General features: G+C 43.4%; 1 protein-coding gene across 1 annotated transcript in view; it reads left to right on the top strand.

The window, feature by feature from the left end:
* Positions 1-17,217, top strand: part of LOC132381204 (myosin-binding protein H-like) — a 59,667-nt gene that overhangs the window by 34,414 nt on the left and 8,036 nt on the right. The window contains exons 5-8 of the mRNA XM_059950503.1: positions 183-378; positions 7,982-8,121; positions 12,632-12,791; positions 16,249-16,385. Of these exons, the coding sequence (XP_059806486.1) occupies positions 183-378; positions 7,982-8,121; positions 12,632-12,791; positions 16,249-16,385 (633 nt within the window). The remainder of the gene's footprint in view (positions 1-182; positions 379-7,981; positions 8,122-12,631; positions 12,792-16,248; positions 16,386-17,217) is intronic.

The raw sequence follows: 17,217 nt of genomic DNA, 5'->3' as shown, positions 1-17,217 counted from the left end.
CTCGAAATCCTTCCGATAATGGGATGACCAGAATTGTATGCAAAACTCCAGATGTGACCTAACTAGTGATTTACAAAGCTGCAGGTGACCTGAGCTCCCCGTTGCTGGGTCAGAGGAGTGGCAAGGATGGCTTTGGTTTCCCATCTCTCCTCCCTCAGTGACAAGAATTCTCTTTTGCACAGGGCAACGTGAAACCCACCATCTCATGGACCAAGGATGGGCAGCCTCTGCCTTCTGACCGGGTGAGTGTCTGTAGTACTGGCAATGACGCCATCCTCTTCATCAGGACACTGGAGAGGAAGGACTCGGGCAAGTACAAACTGGTGGCCCAGGTGGACTCGGCAACAGATGAAGTGGTCATTGATATCCAGGTCGTGGGTAAGACCAATGGTTGATAGGTTAGTCCATTATCCTTCCAGGAGTCCTCTGTCCTGGGTCAGTCTTTCAAGTTGTTCCCAGGCGTAGCCCATTTTCCTCTCCCAGGAATGAGATCTTTGGAGCTTCTGTAGCTTTGAGTTTTTACAGGATGGGGTTGCTAGTTCCAAGCCAACTCTCTTCCTTTCACAGGTGGGCTTGGGTAAGACCAATGTTCAATCACGAATCATGTCTTAGAGGTAGAGGACATCCCTGAGTTACAGACAACCCCCATACTGTGTTGGAGTGGCAGGACAGATATCACAGCTGCTCGGTGCTGCAGGCATTTCCTTCCGAATTGGATCAAGGCCACGTGCCTTCTCTCCCTGCTGACACCCCCAGTGCCGAGCCCAATGACCAGTTGCTGGATGCAGCCAAGCAGACTCACTCGCTCGCTCACTGAATGATGGAAGACTTCAGAACTTGGAAATACACTGAATACATTGTGAAATCTGATGTTTTGTGGAAGCGGAACAATGCAAGGTGCAAGAATTACATTAGAATACAAAAATAAATACACTCAATGGCCACTTATTAGGCTCTGCTGTGCACCTGCTTATTGATGCAGAATCAGGATCGGGTTTATCATCACTGGCATGTGTTGTGATATTTGTTAACTCAGCAGCAGCAGTTCAATGCAATTCATAATCTAGAAGAAAATAAATAAATGAATAAGTAAATCAATTACTGTATATGTATATACAATAGATTAATATCATGCAAAAAGGGACATAATCTGTTAAGATGTGGTAGTGTCTAAGGGTTCAATGTCTATTTAGAAATCAGATGGCAGAGGGGAAGAAGCTGTTCCTGGATCACTGAGTGTGTGCCTTCAGGCTTCTGTACCTCCTACCTGATAGTAACAGTGAGAAAAGGGCATGCCCTGGGTGCTGAAGGTCCTTAATAATGGGCACTGCCTTTCTGAGACACTGCTCCTTTAAGATGTCCTGGGTACTTTGTAGGCTAGTACCCAAGATGGAGCCAACTAAATTTACAACCCCCTGTAGCTTCTTTCAGTCCAGACAGTGATGCAGCCTGTCAGAATGCTCTCCACAGTACATTTACATAAGTTTTTGAGTGTTTTTGTTGACATACCAAATCTCTTCAAACTCCTAATGAAGTATAGTCACTGTCTTGCCTTCTTTATAGCTGCATCAATATATTGGGACCAGGTTAGATCCTCAGAGAACTTGACACCCAGGAACTTGGAACTGCTCACTCTCTCCACTTCTGATCCCTTTATGAGGATTGGCATGTGTTCCTGCATCTTACCCTTCCTGAAGTCCACTATCAGCTCTTTCGTCTTGAAAGAGCTGGCATATCTCACTCCTGTATACCCTGTCGTCTCTATCTGAGATTCTACCAACAATGGTTGCATCATCAGTATTTGAGTTAGGCCTAGCCACGCGGTCATGGGTATAGAGAAAGTAGAGCAGTGGGCTAAGAACACACCCCTAAGGAACAGCAGTGTTGATTGTCAGTGAGGGAGGAGATATTATCACCAATCCACATAGATTGTGGTTAGGGATCCAATTGCAGATCGAGGTGCAGAGGCCCAGGTTCTGTAACTTCTCAATCAGGATTGTGGGGATGATGGTGTTAAGTGCTGAGCTATAGTCGATAAACAGCATCCTGACAAAGGTGTTTGTGTTGTCTAGATAGTCTAAGGCTGTGTAAAGAGCCATTGAGATTGCATCTACCGTTGACCTATTGTGCCGATAGGCAAATTGCAGTGGGTCCAGGTCCTTGCTGAGGAAGGAATTCAGTCTAGTCACGACCAATCTCTCAAAGCGTTTCATCACTGTCGATGTGAATGTTGCTGGGCGGTAGTCAGTAAGGCAACTCACATTATTTTTCTTGCTGATATCTAATCAGCCAATCATATAGCAGCAACTCAATGTGTAAAAGAATGCATATATAAAACCTTAAGTCGGTAAGACATAGGAGCAGAATTAGGCCATTCAGCCCATTGAGTCTGTTCTGCCATTCTGTCATGGCTAATCCCGGATCCCATTCAACCCCATACACCTACCTTCTCACCTTTGATGTCCTGACCAATCAGGAAACTATCAACTTCCTCCTTAAAAATACCCACAGACTTGGCCTTCACCGCAGTCTTTGGCAGAGCATTCCACAGATCCACTACTCTCTGGTTAAAAATTAATCCTTACCTCTATTCTAAAAGGTTGCCCCACAATTCTGAGGTTGTGCCCTCCAGTTCTGGATACCCCCACCATAGGAAACATCCTCTCCACATCCACCCTAACTAGTCCTTTCAACATTCAATAGGTTTCAATGAGATCCCCCAAATTCTTCTAAATTTCAATGAGTACAAGCTGAAAGCTGCCAAATGCTCCTCATATGTGTGGATTGTGTGGATAGTCAGAGGCTTTTTCCCAGGGCTGAAATGGTTGTCACAAGAGGACACAGGTTTAAGTTGCTGAGGAGTAGGTACAGAGGAGATGTCAGGGGTAAGTTTTTTATGCAGAGAGTGGTGAGTGTGTGGAATGGGCTGCTGGTGATGGTGGTGGAGACGGATACGGTAGGGTCTTTTAAGAGACTCCTGGATAGGTACATGGAGCTTAGAAAAATAGAGGGCTATGGGTAACCCAAGGTAATTTCTAAAGTAAGTACATGTTCGGCACAGCATTGTAGGCCGAAGGGCCTGTATTGTGCTGTAGGTTTTCTATGTTTCCATGTTAACCCCTTCATTCCTAGAATTATCCCCGTGAACCTCCTCAGGACTCCCTTCAATGACAACACATCCTTTCTGAGAAAAGGGGCCCAAAACTGTTGACAATACTCCAAGTGCTACCTGACTAGTGTCTTACAAAGCCTCAGCATTATCTCCTTACTTTTAGATTCTATTCCCCTTGAAGTAAATGCCAACATTGCAATTGCCTTCTTTACCACAGACTCAACCTGTAAATTCACCTTCTGGCAGTCTTTCACAAGGACACACAATCCCTCTGCACCTCTGATGTTTGTTAGATAATGGTCAGCACTATGGTTCCTTTTACCAAAATGCATTATCATACATTTCCCAACACCGTATTCCAGCTGCCACTTATTGCCATTCTTCCAATTTGCCTAAGTCCTGCTGAAATTGCATTGCTTCCTGAGTACTACCAAACCCTTTACCTATCTTCATATCATCTGCAAACTTTACAATAAAGCCATCATTCCATTATCCAGTAGTTACTCGCAGCCAACTGGAAAAGGCCCCTTTTACTCCCACTTGCTGCCTCTTCCCTGTCAGTCATTCCTCTATCCATGCCACTATATTTCCTGTAACACCATAGGAATTTATCTTGTTCAACAACATCATGTGTGGCACCTTATCAAATGCCTTCCGGAAGTCCAAGTAAACAACATCCACTGCCTCTCCTTTGTCCACTCTGCTTGTTACTTCCTTGATGAACTCTAACAGATGTGTCAGGCAAGATTTCCCTTCACAGAAACCATGCTGACATTGACTTATTTTATCAATAGTCTCCAAGTACCTCAAAACCTCATCCTTAATAATAGACTCCTACACTTTCCCAACCACTAAGGTTAGGTTAACTGGCCCATAATTTCCTTTCTTTTGCCTTCCACCCTTCTTAAAGGGTAGAGTGACGTTTGCAATCTTCCAATCCTTTAGGACCTTCCCAGAATCAACTGATACTTGAAAGATCATGACCAAAGCATCCATTATTTCAGCATCCTCTCTCAGGACTCTGGTGTGTAGTCCATGTGGTCCAGGTGACTTATCCACCTTAAGACCTTTGAGTTTGTCTAGCACTTTCTCCTTTGTAATAGCAATGGCACTCACTCGTGCTCCCTGACACTCACGGACCTCTGGCAAACTGTTAGTGTCTTCCACAGTGATGACAGATGCAAAGTATCCATTAAATTCACCTGCCATTTCTTTGTCCCCGATTACTACCTCACCAACATCATTTCCAGTGGTCCAATATCAATTCTCACCTCCTTATATTCTATGTAACTGAAAAAAATTTGGTATCCTGCTTTATGTTATTGGCTAGTTTGCCCTTATATTTAATCTTTTCTCTTCTTATAGCTTTTTTAGTTGCCTTTTGTTGGATTTTAAAAGCTTCCCAATCATCCATCTTCCCACTCACTTTTGCTACCTTTCCTTGGCTTTTATGCAGTCCTTAACTTCCCTTGTCAGTCATAGTTGCTTAGCCCTACCATTTGAGAATTTCTTCCTCTGTGGGATATAGTTATCCTGCTTCTTGTAAGCTACTTCTGGAAACTTTAGCCATCTCTGCTCTGCTATCAACCCCGCCAGTATCCTCCTCCAATCCACCTGGATAAACTCCTCTCTCATGCATCTGTAATTTCCTTTATTCCATTGTGATATAGATACAGTACACGTGATTTATTCCTCTCTCTCTCAAATTGCAGTATGAATTCAATCATATTATGATCACTGACTCCTAAGGGTTCCTTTATGTTAAGCTCCCTAATAAGATCTGGGTTGTTACCCAACACCCAATCTAAGATAGCCTTTCCCCAAGTAGACTCAAGCACAAGCTGCTCTAAAAAGCCATCTCACAGGCATTCAACAAATTTACTCTTGTGATCTGACACCAACCTAATTTTCCCAATCCCGTTGCATATTGAAATCTCCCATTACAATGGTGTCATTACCCTTATTACATGCCTTTTTCAGCCCCCTTTGCAATCTGAACCCCACATCTTGGCTACTATTGGAGGCCTATATATGATTTCCATATTTTTTTAACCCTTGCAGTTTGTTAACTCCACCCACAAAGATTCAACGCTCTTTAACCCTACGTCACCTCTTTTAAAAGATGTAATTCCATCTATTAACACCAGAGCCACACCAAAGCTTATACTTTCCTGCTTGTCCTTTTGATATGAAGTATATCCTTTGACGTTAAGCTCCCAAGTACTCAGGAAGCTGAATAGTCTGAATAGTCTAAATCTTCTGGACCAGATGGAATGCACCCTTGTGTTCTGAAGGAAGTAGCAGTGGAGACTGCGGAGGCATTAGCAATGATCTCTCAAAAGTCGATAGATTTGGCCTGGTTCTGGAGGAATGGAAGATTGCAAATGTCACTCCACTATTTAAGAAGGGGGCAAGAAAGCAAAAAGGAAATTATAGATCTGTTAGCTTGACATGGTTGGGAAGTTTTTGGAATCGGTTATCAAGGATGAGGTTACTGAGTAGTTGGGGGCATATGACAAGATAGGCAGAAGTCAGCATTGTTTCCGTAAAGGAAAATCCTGCCTGACAAAACTAGTGCAATTTTTTAAGGAAATTACAAGTAGGCTAGACAAGGGAGATGCAGTGGATGTTGTGTATTTGGGTTTTCAGAAGGCCTTTGACAATGTGCCGCACATGAGGCTGCTAAACAAGATAAGAGCCCATGGAATTACGGGAAAGTTACATACGTGGATAGAGCGTTGTTTGATTGGTAGGAAACAGAGTGGGAATAAAGGGGTCCCATTCTGATTGGCTGCCGGTTACCAGTGGTGTTCCACAGGTGTCCGTGTTGGGGCCGTTTCTTTTTACGTTGTATATCAACGATGTGGATTATGGAATAGATGGCTTTGTGGCCAAGTTTGCTGATGATACAAAGATAGGTGGAGGGGCCAGTAGTGCTGTAGAAACATAAAGTCTGCAGAGAGACTTGGATAGATTGGGAGAATGGGCAAAGGAGTGGCAAATGAATTACAATGTCGAAAATGTACGGTCATGCACTTTGGTAGAAGAAATAAACGAGCAGACTATTATTTAAATGGGGAGAGAATTCAAAGTTCTGAGATGCAACGGGACTTGGGAGTCCTCGTGCAGGATACCCTTAAGGTTAGCCTCCAGGTTGAGTCAGTGGTGAAGAAGGCAAATGCAATGTTGGCATTCATTTCTAGAGGAATAGGGGGATATCAGTGGTCTTTCATGCAGAGAGTGGTGGGTGTGTGGAGTGCACTGCCATGAGTGATTGTAGAGTCAGACACAATAGGGGTATTTAAGAGAACCTCAGGTAGGAGGTTAGAGAAATGAGGGAGGGAAGGGTTCATTACAGGAAGGATGTGGAAGCTATGGAGAAGGTGCTGAGGAGATTTACCAGAATGTTGTATGGATTGGAGAACAAGTCATATGAAGCAAGGTTAGCAGAGCTGGGACTTCTCTCTTTGGAGTGTAGAAGAATGAGAGGAGACTTGACAGAGGTCTACAAGATTATGAGAAGCATAGATAGGGTGGATAGTCAGTACCCGTTTCCCGGGACACCAATAGCAAACATCAGAGGGCATATGTACAAAATTAATGGAGGGAAGTTTAGGGGAGAAATCAGGGGTAAGTTTTTTACACAGAGGGTTGTGAGTGCCGGGAATGACTTGCCAGGGATGGTGATGGAGGCTAAAACATTAGGGCTATTTAAGAGCCTCTCGGACAGGCACATGGATGAAAGAAAAATGGGGAGTTATGGGGTAGTGTGGGTTTAGTACTTTTTTTTAAGGATTATATGGGTCGGCACAACATGGTGGGCTGAAGGGCCTGTACTGTGCCGTAGTGTTCTATGGTTCTAAGGGTTAGAATGATCTTAGAGTAGGTTTAAAGGTCAGGGGGCTGAAGGATCTTTGCTGTGCTGTAAGTTTTCTATATTCCATGTTCAGAATCAGGTTTCTTATCACTAATATATGTCGTCAAATTTGTTGTTTTGTGGACCAGCACAATGCAACATAAAACTTAATGTAAGTTACAATCAATAGTTAATAATGCAAATATTGAGGTGGTACTCATAGGTTCATGGACCATTCAGAAACCTGATGGTGGAGGGCAAGAAGCTGTTTCTGAATGTTTAGTGTGTGACTCAGTGCTCCTGTACCTCCTCTCTGATGGTCGTAATAAGAAGAAAGCATGTCCCAGGTGGCGATGGCTACCTTCTGAAGCACTGTTGTTTAAAGGTGTCCTCGATGCTGGGAGGCTTGTGCCTGTGATGGAGCTGGCTGAGTTTATAACTCTCTACAGCCTTTTCTAATCTTGTTCATTAGCACTTCCATACCAGATGGTGATGCAATTGCTTAGAATGTTCTCCATGATACATCTACAGAGATTTAGTAATTTATTAGAGTCTTTGGTGGGATAGCAAATTTTCTCAGACTCCTAATGATACATAGCCACTGGTGTTACTTCTTCATAAGTGCATCAGTATTTTGGGCCCAGGATATATCTTCAGAGATGTTGACTCTCAGGAACTTGAAACTGCTCACCCTTTCCTTCATTGAGGACTGGTGGGTGTTCTCTCGACTTTTCCTTCCTGAAGTCCACAATCAGTTCCTTGGTCTGGCATTGAGTGCTATGCACAGTAGATCTATAGAAATTTGCAAGAGTCTTTGTTGACATATCAAATCTCCTGCCCAGTTGTCCAACACCCCAGTGTACACCATGTCTTCCAGGAACGTCACTACCTCGGCAATTTCAACCGTAACTAACTCTGTCCCAACAGCCATGTCATGAATGCAGACTGCATGTGGTTGAGGCATCCCCTCACCTACTGCTGTAAACCCACCTTCTGATATGTTTGACCCACAGAGAAGCCTGGACCTCCACAGAACCTGAAGCTGGCCAGTGTGTGGGGTTGCAATGTGAACCTGCAATGGCAACCCCCCAAGGATAATGGAAACGCGGAGATCAGCGGTTACACCATTCAGAAGTCCGACAAGAAGACAGGGGTGAGTGTGTAGTGGGGTAGAGGGGAGGTGTGTGAGCGAGTGACTGCTATGCCTGGTGGCCACTGCTCTAGCTAACATGACAGCATTCCCAGAGGATATAGAATTCTGACTTCCCCATTTGGCTGATTCAGTCGGAGCCAGAAGTCAATGGTCACCCTCTCACCTCAGCATGGTATAACCAATCTGGTCCAGGCACTTGGCCATAAGACTATAAGACATAGGAGCAGAATTAAACCATTTAGCCCCTCGATTCTGCACTGTTATTCCATCATGGCTACTTTATTATCTCTCTCAACTACATTCTCCTGCCTTTTCCCTGTGACCTCTGAATCCTTTACTAATGAAGAACCTATCAACCTGCAGTTTAAATATACCCAGTGAGTTAGCCTCCACAGCCAAATCCACAGATTTACCGCCCTTTGGCTAATGAAACTCCTCCTCATCTAAAGGAACGTCCTTCTTTTGAGACCGTGTCCTCTCTACATCCAGTCTGTCTAGGACTTTGAATATTCGATAGGTTTCAATGAGATCAGCCCGCGTTCTTCTAAACTCCAACGAGCCAACAAATGCCCCTCATACATTAACCCTTTCATTCCTGAGATCATTCTCGTAACCCTTTCCAATGCCAGTACATAATTTCTTAGATGTGGGGCCCATAACTGCTCACCATATTCAAAATGCAGTCTGATCAATGACATAAATCCTCAGATCAGAGACTCAAAGAAGACAATCTCCTGCCTTTCACGTCCAGTCCCAGGATGGTCTGCCATTCAAACTCCTGTCTGTCCCTTCGGTCTACATCACCCTGCGTGCCAGGTGTTTCATGATATTGACTAGGAAGGCTAGGACCACCAGCTGAATTCTCTTCCATGACACAAGTAACTGCAATAAAGGGAGGCTGAAAAACAAGTTGGTTCTTGTCTTTCGAACAGCTGAAGGAGACACTGGTGTCCTGTAGCCTTGGCAACCTGTTGGATTCTGATGTTTTTTTGATCCATGGTTCCTTCAGAAATCATGAAAGAGGCATAAAACTTATTGCTTCACAATTGTTTTAAGCCCTAATAGAACAAAGAAAATTGGAAATGGGGAGAAGCAGAAGTAAGGATAAGGGAAGATTTGGGTAAGGAAAGATGGTGATCCAATGACTTCAGCCCTTATACAGATAAGAAACATTCCATTCAAATTTGTAGATAAGAGTTAACCACTCAGATAGCCTTTATTCAAATAATGCAATTCCAAGAAGCTTCCAGAATGATAGAAGGAGTTGAATGACAGGGGGGTACACTGAACAATGACATGTACAATTGTATATACATATTGTGGCCACTAGGAATCATACTAAAAATTTACATGCATACAGTTAGTTACAATAGACAATAGACAATAGCTGCAGAAGTAGACCATTCGGCCCTTCGAGCCTGCACCACCATTCTGAGATCATGGCTGATCATCTACCATCAATACCCGGTTCCTGCCTTGTCCCCATATCCCTTGATTCCCCTATCCATAAGATACCTATCTAGCTCCTTCTTGAAAGCATCCAGAGAATTGGCCTCCACTACCTTCCGAGGCAGTGCATTTCAGACCCCCACAACTCTCTGGGAGCGGAAGTTTTTCCTTAGCTCTGTCCTAAATGACCTACCCCTTATTCTCAAACCATGCCCTCTGTTACTGGACTCTCCCAGCATCTGGAACATATTTCCTGCCTCTATCTTGTCCAATCCCTTAATAATCTTATATGTTTCAATCAGATCCCCTCTCAATCTCCTTAATTCCAGCGTGTACAAGCCCAGTCTCTCTAACCTCTCTGCGTAAGACAGTCCAGACATCCCAGGAATTAACCTTGTGAATCTACGCTGCACTTCCTCTACAGCCAGGATGTCCTTCCTTAACCCTGGAGACCAAAACTGTACACAATACTCCAGGTGTGCTCTCACCAGGGCCCTGTACAAATGCAAGAGGATTTCCTTGCTCTTGTACTCAATTCCTTTTGTAATAAAGGCCAACATTCCATTAGCCTTCTTCACTGCCTGCTGCACTTGCTCATTCACCTTCAGTGACTGATGAACAAGGACTCCTAGGCCTCTTTGTATTTCTCCCTTACCTAACTCTACACCGTTCAGATAATAATCTGCCTTCCTGTTCTTACTCCCAAAGTGGATAACCTCACACTTATTCACATTAAACATCATCTGCCAAGTATCTGCCCACTCACCCAGCCTATCCAAGTCACCCTGAATTCTCCTAACATCCTCATCATATGTCACACTGCCACCCAGCTTAGTATCATCAGCAAACTTGCTGATGTTATTCTCAATGCCTTCATCTAAATTGTTGACATAAATTGTAAACAGCTGTGGTCCCAATACCGAGCCCTGTGGCACACCACTAGTCACCTCCTGCCATTCCGAGAAACACCCATTCACCGCTACCCTTTGCTTTCTATCTGCCAACCAGTTTTCTATCCATGTCAATGTCTTCCCCCCAATGCCCTGAGCTTTGATTTTATCCACCAATCTCCTATGTGGGACCTTATCAAATGCATTCTGAAAATCAAGGTACACTACATCCACTGGATCTCCCCCGTCTAACTTCCTGGTTACATCCTCAAAAAACTCCAATAGATTAGTCAAGCATGATTTGCCCTCGGTAAATCCATGCTGGCTCAGCCCAATCCTATCACTGCTATCTAGATATGCCACTATTTCATCCTTAATAATGGACTCTAGCATCTTTTACCGATGTCAGGCTGACAGGTCGATAGTTCTCTGTTTTCTCCCTCCCTCCTTTCTTAAAAAGTGGGATAACATTAGCCATTCTCCAATCCTCAGGAACTGATCCTGAATCTAAGGAACATTGGAAAATGATTACCAATGCATCCACAATTTCCAGGGCCACCTCCTTTAGTACCCTAGGATGCAGACCATCTGGACCTGGGGATTTGTCAGCCTTCAGTCCTATCAGTCTAATCATCACCGTTTCCTTGCTAATGTCACTCTGTTTCATTTCCTCTGTTACCCTATGTCCTTGGCCCATCCATACATCTGGGACATTGCTTGTGTCTTCCTCAGTGAAAACAGATCTAAAATACTCATTAAATTCTTCTGCCATTTCTCTGTTTGCCATAACAGTTTCACCCAATTCATTCTTCAAGGGCCCAACATTGTTCTTAACTATCTTCTTTCTCTTCACATATTTAAAAAAGCTTTTGCTATCTTCCTTTATATTCCTGGCTAGCTTGCGTTCGTACCTCATTTTTTCTCCCCGTATTGCCTTTTTAGTTAAGTTCTGTTATTCCTTAAAAATATCCCAATCATCTGTCCTCCCACTTACCTTAGCTCTGTCATACTTCCTTTTTTTTACATTTTACATTTTTTTTACATTTTACATTTTTTACATAAAATGCTATTAAGTATAAATAGTTAAACTGTAAAGAAAATAACAATGATATAGCTAAGCCAACAACATCTAGGATAAGGTTCTAACATGTGTCAATACATTCATACATATGCACCTTGTCCTTCAATACGGTTCAGACAGCAAGTCACCACTGTACTCAACATGAGTGGGACACAACTCCAGAGATCCAGGTTCAATCCCCACTATGTTGTCTATGTGGAGTTTGCATGTTCTCCCTGTGACCACATGGTCTTTACCAGCCCATGTGCTGCCTGGTTTCATCCCACATCCAGGCGTTCATTACCAGAGATGGGAATGTGGAATCACAAACATGCTTATTTCCACCGACATGTGTTGCAAACTCTGTTGAAATGTGGCAGCAGTACAGTGAAAGATGCAAGTTTTAAAATGCACTCTGTGGCCGCTTTATTAGCACAGGGGTGGAACCTGGTGTGGTCTTCAGCTGCTGTTGCTCAACCACTTCAAGGTTCAATGTGTTGTGCATGCTCTTCTGAACACCACTGTTGTAATGCGTGATTATTCGAGTTACTGTTGCTTTCTTGCCAGCTTGAACCAGTCTGGCTATTCTTCTATGACCTCTCTCATTAACAAGATGTTTTCACCCACAGAACTGCTGTCCTTGGATGTTTTTTGTTTGTTTCACACCATTCTCCATAATTTCTAGAGACTGTTGTGTGTAAAAACCCACGAGTTCAGCAATTTGTGAGATAGTCAAATCACCCCATCTGGCCCAACAATCATTTACTTAGATCCCATTCCTTCCCCATGCTGAACAACCACCAAACCTCTTCATCATGTCTCCATTGAGTTGCTGCCATGATTGGATGATTGGATTTTTGTATTAACAAGCAGATGTACAGGTGTATCTAATAATACAGTGGCCACTGAGTGATGATAGATAAATAATCAGTGAGGTTGTGTTCATGTGAACTAAGTGATAGAAGTATCAGGGGAAAAGGGAGGGGGAGGGGTGGTTGATTGTTGGCATGGACTCGATGGGCCAGTTTCCTAGATGTCTGAATCTGAGTTTGATGATGTCAGAGATATAAAGTCTTTGCCCTGGTGACGAATTCTCCTTCTTCCATGGCAGGAGTGGTTCACCGTGATGGAGAAATCACATGCCACCACCTACACCATCTCCAACTTGGTGATGGGCAACCACTACAACTTCCGTGTCTTCTCCGAGAACCTGTGTGGACTCAGTGAAACGGCAGCACTCTGCAAGGACACTGTCTATGTCCCCAAAGAGGGTAAGGATCTGGCTCACCACACAGACATAGACCATAAGACATAGGAGCAGAATTAGGCCATTCAGCCCATCTACTCTGCTTCACCATTCCATCATGGCTGATCCTGGATTCCACTCAACCACATACACCTGCCTTCTCACCATATCCTTTGATACCCTGACCAATCAGGAAATTATCAACTTTCACCTTAAGTATACCCACGGACTTGCCCTCTACCGCAATCTGAGGCAGAGCATTCCACAGATTTACTACTCTCTGGCTAAAAAATATTCCTTTTTACCTCTGTTCTAAAAGGTCACCCCTCAGTTTTGAGGCTGTGCCTAAGCTCTCTCGCTCTGGATATCCTCACCATAGAAAACATCCTCTCCACATCCACCCTTTCTAGTCCTTTTAACATTCGGTAGGCTTCAGAGAAATTCCCCACTTCCAAATTCCAGTGAGTACAGGCCCAAATCTGCCAAATGCAGGTTTCTTCCAATTTGTCCAAGTCTTGCTGCAATTGCATTGCTTCCTCAGCACTACCTACCCCTCCACCTATTTTCGTATCATCCGCAAACTTTGCCACAAAGCCATCAATTCCATTATCTAAATCATTGACAAACATTGTGAAAAGTAGCAGTCCCAGTACTGACCCCTGAGGAACACCACTAGTCACTGGCAGCCAACAAGAAAAGGCTTTCTTTATTCCCACTTGCTGTCTCCTACCGGTCAGCCATTTCGCTATCCATGCCAGTAACTTTCCTGTAAAGCCAAAGAATTTTATCTTGTTAAATAGCCTCATGTGTAGCACCTTATCAAATGCCTTTGAAAAATCCAAGCAAATGTCACACACTGCCTTTCCATTGTCCACCCTGTTTGTTATTTCCTCGAAGAGCTCTAATAGATTTGTCAGACAAGATTTCCCTTTACAGAACCCATTCTGAATTTGAATTATTTTATTATTAGTCTCCAAGTACCCCAAAACTTCATCCTTAATAATAGACTTGAACATTTTTCCAACCACTGAGGTTAGGCTAACTGGCCTATAATTTACTTTCTTTTGCCTTCCTCCAATCCGAAAGAATAGAGTGACATTTGCAATCTTCCTGTAGTCCCGGACCATGCTGGAATCAAGTGATTTTTGGTAGATCATGACCCATGCATCTATTATCCTTCAGCAACCTCTCTCAGGACCCTGGGATGTAGTCCATCTGGTCCAGGTGACTTATCCACATTGAATTTGCACTTTTTCCTGACTCCTGCTCCCTGATCTCTGGCACACTTCTAGTGTCTTTCACAGTGAAGAATGATGCAGAGTACCCATTAAGTTTATCTGCCATTTGTTTGTCCCCATTACTACCTCACCAGCATCATTTTCCAGTGGTCCAGTATCAATTCTCACCTCTCTTTTACTCTTTATATTACTGAAAAAACTTTCAGTATCCTATTTTATATTCTTGGCTAGTTTGCCTTCATATTTCTCTTCTTGTAGCTTTTTCAGTCGCCTTTTGTTGGATTTTAAAAGCTTCCCAATCATCCAACTTCCCACTCACTTTTGCTACATTATATGCCCTTTTCTGGGTGCTTATGCAGTCCTTAACTTCCCTTGTCTGCCATGGTTGCCTACTCCTACCATTTGAGAACTTCTTCCTCTGTGCCTTGTGAACTATTTTCCGAAACTTCAGCCACCTCTGCTCTGCCGTCATCCCCACCAGTATCCTCCTCCAATCCACCTGGATAAGCTCCTCTCTCATACCTCTGTAATTCCCTTTAGTCCATTGCGATACTGATACATGTGACTTATGCTTCTCCCTCTCAAACTGAGGTAAGAATTCAATCATATTATGATCACTGCCTTCTAAGGGTTCCTTCAAGTTAAGCTCCCTAATAAGATCTGGGTTATTAGACAACACCCAATCTAAGATAGCCTTTCTCCAAATCAGCTTGAGCACAAGCTGCTCTAAAACCCAATCTTGTAGGCATTGAACAAATTCCCTCTCCTGTGATATGACACTAACCTGATTTTCCCAATCCCCTTGCATATTGAAATCCCCCATTACATTTGTGACATTACCCTTATTACATGTTTTTTCCAGCTCCCTTTGCAATCTCAACCCCACATGTTGGCTACTATTTGGATGCCTAAATTTGATTCCCATTATAGTTTTTTTTACCCTTGCAATTTCTTAACTCCCCCACACAATTCAACGTTCTCTGACCCTGTATCACCTTTCTAAACGTGAAATTCCATCTCTTATCAACAGAGCCACACCACCGCCTATGCCTTCCTGCCTGTCCTTCTGATACAAAGTATATCCCTTGATGTTAAGTTCCCAACTATGGCCTTTGTTCAGCCACAATTCAGTGATGCCCACAACATCAGATCAACCAATCTCTAACTGTGTAGAAATTCTTCCGGCTCATCCCAAATGCTATACATCTTCAGTCCTACATTCTTCACCCTTGTGAATTCGGCTTTGTGCTACAATTTAACTTTTTGCTCTGTCTGCAATTGTACCCAATTATTGTCTTGTCCTTCCTTACATTCATGTTACACCCATCATCTACCTGTAAACCTGCTGGCTCATCCTCAGCTCTATCATGTGGGTTCCACCCCCTGCCATATTAGTTTAAACCACTCTCAACTTCTAGTCAAAGGCAGGCAAGATGGAAGTGGGCAGCACCATCCCAAACCTGACACTTCCAGCTTCCCCGGGATCGACTGGGCAATCTCTTCTCTGGAGTCACCCAGCCACCAAAAACTCCTGCAGCAGATAATCCCAGAGACTCCCCACCCCCTAGATGAAGTACCTACACAACTCTGTTTTAACTGATCAGGATCAGAATTGGAATTAGGTTTATTGTCTCTGACACATTTGTGAAGTTTGTTGTTTTGCAGCATCATACTGGACATTAAACTATACCCTCAGTTACGATAAGATAAAAATCAATAAGTAGTGCAAAAAGTGAGCAAAAATAGTTTGGCACTGCCCATGGGTCGGTTCATTGTCTGTTCAGAAATCTGATGGGAGAGGGGAAGAAGCTGTTACAAAAATGTTGTGTCTTCAGGCTCCTGTACCTCCTCCTTGACTGTATTAATGAATAGAGTTTAACTATAAGTCCTGGGTAGTTCCTTGTGATGGATGCCGCCTTTTAGAGGCACCATGTTTTGAAGATGTCCATCCATACCAGGCTGTGATGCAATCAGCTGGAATACTCTCCATGGTACGTCTGTAGGAATACCAAAGCTCCCTATTTATTTGTTTGTACAATTTAACACTGATTGGTGGAGCCCGTGGAATCACTATCTGGTTCTTCTTCAATGACCTATGAAGATAATAATTAAATGCTAGTCTGGATCATTTATGTCTGATATCAACTCCTAGCACTCTGCTTTAAGTCTGCTCTGCATGCTGATGCTTGTGATGGCTGAAGGGCCTGTTTCATGCTGTATAATGGCTGCCTATCTCTGTCACAGGTAAAAAGTACAGCCCACCTGAGTATAAGGAGAAGGACTTCACCGAGCCCCCTAAATTCACTCAGCCACCAGTGGACAAGACCACCACAGTGGGATTTACCACCAAGCTCTTCTGCAGTGTAAGGGGTAATCCCAAGGTAAGATGCATATCTCAGTCCCCGGCTTGAACACACACACCCAGAAGCTTGCAGTCAAAGGCCCATGTCATGAGAGTTGTAATTATACAGTTGGAATTATCACATCCCAAAATCTCACAGTCAGGCACTCACTTCAGCCCATCAAGTTAGCTCTGCTACTTCATCATGACTGATCCCAAATCCCACTCAACCCCATACACCTATCCTCTCACCATTTTCCTTGATGCCCTGACCAATCAGGAATCTATCAACTTCTATTTTGAATATACCCATGGACTTGGCCTCCACTGCAGTCTGTGGCAGAGCATTCCACAGATTCACTGCTCTTTGCCACCTTAAGACCTTTCAATTTGCATAGCACTTCAGCCTTTGTAATTGCAATGGCACTCACTCCTGCTCCCTGACACTCATGGACCTCTAGTGTCTTCCACAGTGAAGACAGATGCAAAGTACCCATTAAGTTTATCTGCCATTTCTTTGTCCCCCATTACTACCTCACCAACATCATTTTCCAGTGATCCAATATCAATTCTCACCTCTCTTTTACACTTTATATAACTGAAAATTCTTTTGGTATCCCTTTATATTATTGGCTAGTTTGCCCTCATATTTCATCTTTTCCCTTCCTATGGTTTTTTAGTTGCTTCACAATCATCCAACTTCCCACACACTTTTGCTACCTTTCTGCCCTTTCCTTGACTTTTATGCAGTCCTTAACTTCCTTTATCAGCCATGGTTGCCTACTCCTGCCATTTGAGAACAACTTCTTCTGTGGGACATAGTTATCCTGTGCCTTGTGATTCCTTTTATACCCTTCAACAAGTTCATGGCT

This window comes from Hypanus sabinus, chromosome 25 (genome assembly GCF_030144855.1).
Source record: "Hypanus sabinus isolate sHypSab1 chromosome 25, sHypSab1.hap1, whole genome shotgun sequence".
Lineage (NCBI taxonomy): Eukaryota > Metazoa > Chordata > Chondrichthyes > Myliobatiformes > Dasyatidae > Hypanus > Hypanus sabinus.
This window is presented reverse-complemented; position numbering and strand designations above follow the sequence as displayed.